Source organism: Argentina anserina, chromosome 3, assembly GCF_933775445.1.
Source record: "Argentina anserina chromosome 3, drPotAnse1.1, whole genome shotgun sequence".
In the NCBI taxonomy this organism is placed as follows: Eukaryota; Viridiplantae; Streptophyta; class Magnoliopsida; order Rosales; family Rosaceae; genus Argentina; species Argentina anserina.
In genome coordinates, this window is record NC_065874.1 from 17,121,732 (window position 1) to 17,127,253 (window position 5,522).

At 37.5% G+C, this 5,522-nt stretch overlaps 1 protein-coding gene across 4 annotated transcripts; it reads right to left on the minus strand.

The window, feature by feature from the left end:
* Positions 1-1,034: 1,034 nt before the first annotated feature.
* LOC126788977 (ankyrin repeat-containing protein At5g02620-like) lies at positions 1,035-4,108 on the minus strand. 4 transcript variants are annotated; one of them, XM_050515019.1, is made up of 6 exons: positions 3,908-4,108; positions 3,580-3,758; positions 2,615-3,079; positions 2,380-2,526; positions 1,815-2,257; positions 1,035-1,708 (listed from the first exon to the last, which is right to left on the minus strand). In XM_050515019.1, the coding sequence occupies exons 2-6, from the start codon at positions 3,734-3,736 to the stop codon at positions 1,094-1,096; spliced, it is 1,827 nt and encodes a 608-aa protein (XP_050370976.1). In that variant the 5' UTR covers positions 3,737-3,758; positions 3,908-4,108; the 3' UTR covers positions 1,035-1,093. The 4 variants fall into 4 exon arrangements, with proteins under 4 accessions (XP_050370976.1, XP_050370974.1, XP_050370973.1 ...); XM_050515017.1 differs by having other exon boundaries at positions 1,815-2,266; positions 3,884-4,105; XM_050515016.1 differs by having other exon boundaries at positions 1,815-2,266; positions 3,908-4,104.
* Between the last annotated feature and the right edge of the window lie 1,414 nt (positions 4,109-5,522).

Consider the following 5,522-nt stretch of genomic DNA (forward strand, 5'->3'; position numbering starts at 1 on the left):
GATGAACATAGATTTGAGTTCTCCATAATGAGGGCTACAAGATCATATGTTTGTTTGTGTAATTTGGTTTGTGGGTGAATAAGAAATTGTCACTCAAAGATGGCTACTTAGAATGAGGGAAATGTATTTGTCCCACATTGGAAAAGAGAAGTGTTGAAAAGACTTTATATAGAATCAATTGTGTATGGATTTGTCAAGTGTGTAAACCCCCTTATACCCTCTCGCGCACGCGCAGGGGGGGGATGCAAATCCTAGGTCACAAGGGAAACTCGTGTATGCCCGTGCGACCTGTGGACATGAATGCAACACTGACTTGAGGGTCGGAACGCAGATTCTTTTTGCATTTCCGAAAATTCGGTTCTGACTTTTCAAATTCTCTTGACTGTTCAAATTTTTCTTTTGTAACAACTGAGTTATTGTGTGTTTTTATGGAGAATTATAACAGAATTGAAATCAATGTTTGTAACATATGTAACTCATATATGTTATGATCTTTTAATTTCTATAACATCCATCTTATTAATTGCTGATTGCAAATCCTCACAGTATAAATAGCCACCATCCTTTCATTGTAAAATTATTCCATTCGAAAACACAATCCTCTCCCACTCTCAAAATTCTTAGTTTTTCTCTAGTGATAGAAAGAGGTACCTTTCGAGTTCGTTGAAGGTTCTAATTAGTAGTGCAACTTCCTAGAATCGTTTAGTCGTTATATCTTGGGAGACAAGCGCCAAGCATCCTTACACCGGTAGAGGAGGCGTAAACGTCTTAAGGACAGTGTGGTATCACACACGTCTCGACTAGTTCTTCCATCATCAATCGTTCGGTATTTTGGTTGAATTTCTTTTCGTGTTCTTCGTTTCTGATTTATAATTATTTATAATTCAGCCTATTAAATTATATATGTAATATACCACTGTTTTTATAACAGCTTTTTTATTTTCAAGTTGGTTTAGAACTGAGAATTGCTTTGATTCTGATTAATATCGTCTTCGATCGCCAGGCTTTGCAATTATATGACTTCATTATCTATATGCACAAATAAAACAACTCCATTTCTCTATTATATGTACAACAATACATCATCGACTTTCTAGTCGATCATATGTTTCCATGGCTGAAATAAAAGACTTGAACAATATGTTGAAGAAAACATATCAGACAAGAGCGGAAATTGCAGAAAAGCAAACAACGCAACGGGAACGAACGCAAATACAAATATAAGATTCGGCACCCATCCTAATCCATAGTGACAGTCTAGATAGAAGGTTGTGCTAAACGCTACCATCATGGATGCTATGGAGATGAATAGTGACGTGAGTCCTATCATCAACTTCAACGGTAATGATTTGAGGAAATCACCTTCAGTATAACGGGATGTGAGGATGAACAAGAACATTAGTATCGAAGTTGAAGAGGAAACGAGTGCTACTCCATCTGATATGGCAAAGAATAGGAAGGCAGTCTCTTTTAGAAACTTTGGCTCTCCTGTATTCTCCGATGTACCGCCAGGCAAACTAAAAGCAGCTGAAAACACAACAGTCGCAATAAGAGCCGCAACAATCATACATGAATTTGCAGTGTGCTTCATCCATGCTTCTCCTTTGTGCAACAACCCTTTATGCTCACTTGTGAATAATTCCCTCGGTGTTTTTCCTTTCGTGTTTTTCATTTCTAAACTGGGAGGTGGTACAATCTTTTTTACTTCCTGAAACATCAAATACATAAAAGCAATGCATGAGAATTTAGCAAAGAAGTTATGAAAATGTCAAAGTGAATGTACGTACTATAACGTTAATGGGAGATTGAAGTACCTCAAACCACACCAACTCTCGCTGCATTTGAAGAGCTGCGCCTGATACAAGGTTGAGTTGATTTCGAGGTGCTAATTTTGCAGCCATATGTAAGATGTTATTACTCCCACTGTTATCATTAAATGTCACTATGATATCCTTGATGGAACCTATCTCATGCACTAGATTGAATATACTTTCATGACGATGCAAAACAGCAACGTGGATTATACTCCGATTATTGTCATCAAGTTCCCATATTAAATCAGGATAAGAGTTAATAAGCACTGCCAGGAACTCATAGTTTCCCAATTTTGTAGCGTCAAACACTAATTTGGAAGGGTGCTCGATTAGTGCCATCATATCGTTATGATCACTATTCAAAATTTCTGTCCAAAGGCATTGAACCAGTTGAAGGGCTTCATCGACTTGATTCAAGTTTCTATTGTGTGAGAGCTTCCAACCTGGGATAACTTATGAATGAAAGGTTGAAAACCATAAGCAAACGTGCAGGGTTCAAAACGATCGACATGCGAAGAGGTAAAATCAATTAAGATATTAACTATTAAATTAAAGGACCACTCACATGAGTTGATGAGTCTACTCCACATTCCTGGACTTTGGCTTGTGAATTCTGAAGGCAATCTAGCCAAGATATGCAACGCTGTTTCGTATTTCGCATTTCGAGCCTTGGCTAATGTTTTGTCACTGCTTAGCATCTTCATCGCTAGATCTGCATAGTTTACGAAGAGTGGAAATTTAGAAATGCAAACATCGATCATATTCAATATGTGAAGGATGAATTCTTTAGTATATCTTACCATACAAACTGTTATCAATACAAGTAAAAAACAGTGCTAGCCGGTCGGCTTCGTCCAACATTTCCTTAGTTCGAGAGTACAGGTGATCTGCCATGACAGAGTGTCCCAACAAGGCTGCCATATAGAGTGGTGTCATTCCTTGGCCGCCTCGAATTGTTGGCAAGCATGGATTCTTATTCATCATAATACCTGCAATTTCAATACTTCCAGCTGCAGCAGCAATGCTGAAGGCTGTGTTTCCGATATCGTTTTTCAGTGTCAAGTCTTGTTCTTTCATCCTTTCCACCAGCTTCGCCACAAAGTGAACTTGTCTTGCTCCTGCTGCAACGTGAAGAACAGTGTCCCCTCCTCTTGTTATGCATGAAGTCAGAAGCGTCGAATCCCTCAAGATTCTTTCAGCAGCTTCCCAATTTCCTTTCAGGGCATACTTATTTAGCGGCACACATATTTCAAGGTATAGCTCTCCTGTGTAGGATTTTATAAAAAGGACAATTGATCAAGTTGTGTACGTACGTACTTCTGCTTTAACTTGTGATATATACATATTAATATCCCTTTTAAAACGAAGAAGAATATATAATAGCTATCATCTTCCATCGATCTCTGTTTCAAATTAATATTAGAGGTGGTCGAATAAACTTCTGAAAAATCCACAATTCTTTCATGCATGGCACATATGGTAACTCAATTGCTCAATCGAGAACCTGGTTTTGACTCTAGTTTAGCTATTATCTACCTAAGTGATTGTCAACAAAAGATCTAGATTTCTTATCGTAGTGCTAAAATAGTTCATGATCGTGTGTATATATATATATATATATAGAGAGAGAGAGAGAGAGAGAGAGAGAGAGAGAACTTGAGAAGCATGCATGATTAACACGCGCGCGCGCACAGTCACACATATATATATAAAGTAGCTTCCTCTCACAATTTAGGTAGACTAAAGCGGAAGATCGGGTACATACTATTGTCGGTTTCTAGAAAACGACGTGAAGGTTCCGAGGGTTCCGATAGATCTAGAATGTTGATGACGTGGTAAGCAGTTGCTCTTGAATCTCCATTTCTGGCAGCCATCAATTGAATTCCGGCTGGTAATGGATTGTGTGCGTCTGGGCTAGACATCGGTTCCAAATTGAACCACCACCTGCACACATGAAACTTAAAGTAAACAATCGAGTACTATATATACTTGTATAAATTGCACACAAACTGCTTTATATGAGATTCTCTGAACAATGAAGCCGAGAGAGAGAGAGAGAGTTTTTTTACAGTTACGCAAAGTATCGCTCTTACTTGTCAAGGAAGTTTGCTTCTGCTAGATGCCTGCTAGATATATAGAGCTAGCATGCAGGAACTTTGAGTAGAGTAGTATACGATGTTAGGTTGGGGAATAATGGAGCTAAGCTAAGCTACATTTAACTACTTGCAGCCCTGTAGAAACTTTGAAGACAGAGATGGACATCATCAACGGCCAGGAGACAAAGAAAGATTCGAAATCTTAAGCCTTTCGACTAGTCATAGACTCATAGCTAGAGTGACTGAGTGAGATCAAGAACGAACATCATGCTCTACGTATAATTGTATAAATAAAACAAAGAATAATGTCGGTCCCTATATGTGGTCACTGGCTTCCCCACTGAGCTAGAACGCGTAGACGAGATCCAAGTGGCTCGATTTTTAGTCCGGATCGATGAAATTGCCCTGAAGCTTCTCTTCTCAATATTAAACATTACTTCATTGACGATATGCTAAATATACAACCATTAATTGACCTAATAATAATAATATATAGAAGAGTTAACAGAATAACGATCGATCACGACTGCCCCCCCCCCCAAGTCTGAGGAGACCACTAAAATCTAGGGAACCCAGGCACACAGATTGTCTAAAACATTATTTCCAGATACTAGGCCCGCGCGTGTCTTCTGGAAAAACCTGAAGAAAGAGGATACAGAACATTATTTAAGGTGAAAGTGTCAAGGCTACTGATGGAAATAGAGAGTTTTCTAATCAAGAAGGTAATTATGAAAAGGGTGAAGAGAGCAATGTGGCACGTGATGATCAAGACTGAATTAGCAAGGGCTGTGTCTCCTATAGAAGAAGGTACAAAAGGCAATGTCCTAGCAGACGGTACTAAAGAAAATAAAACGTCACTGTATGCGTATAGTGTTCTGTCCTTTTCTCACTGAATGTTCAGCATAATACTCTCAATCCTAGCCTTCTACATCTTCATACTGTCTTCATCTCATTTAGTAATTTACACTTACCTGCCAGCTTTCTTTATCTAGTGTTGCTATAGGTACTATGATTCTGACCATCATCTGTAAAATTATCAATTATCAATTATCAATTATCAATACAATGTCTTTTTCAGTCTATTTTTCTACTTTTTCTTTTATTATTTAATATAAATAGCAATTGCTCTGTGACGATGATACTTAAAAGATACTAGTCCCGCACATGTCTTCTAGAAAAACCTGAAGAAAGAGGATACAGATACATAACATTATTGAAGGTGAAGTAAAAGATATTCAGTTTACCGTACCTATTTTAATTTCAAGTCCAACATCGTGTTAGTAATAACACTCAAACTCTTAATTTTAATAATCAGCTGTTTTTAATTCTTAACGCTCCATTCAAATTGTCTATTAATACTATACCGCTTAATAATGATGTGATAGTAAAAAGGACCGGAATGAATACACACATGTGTGGGGTAAATTTATTTTGCAAAATATTTAAAAGTTTTATAAATAAATATGAATTAATGCAAGTACTTTATTGCAAATAGTGGAGATTTGATTTTTTCACCTAGGTAGTTACTGAAGATATGGGTGGTATGATAAATTATTATAAATACCCGCTACATATCTCACGTGACGTACCCTTAATGTTATTGGTTCATTTT

Coding starts and splice junctions, on each gene's coding strand:
- LOC126788977 (XM_050515017.1), bottom strand. CDS start 3,736: ATGTCTAGCCCAGACGCACACAATCCATTACCAGCCGGAATTCAATTG. Junction 2,527..2,614: donor TATTGATAACAGTTTGTATG/GTAAGATATACT, acceptor TAAACTATGCAG/ATCTAGCGATGAAGATGCTA. Junction 2,267..2,379: donor GAGTAGACTCATCAACTCAT/GTGAGTGGTCCT, acceptor TTCATTCATAAG/TTATCCCAGGTTGGAAGCTC.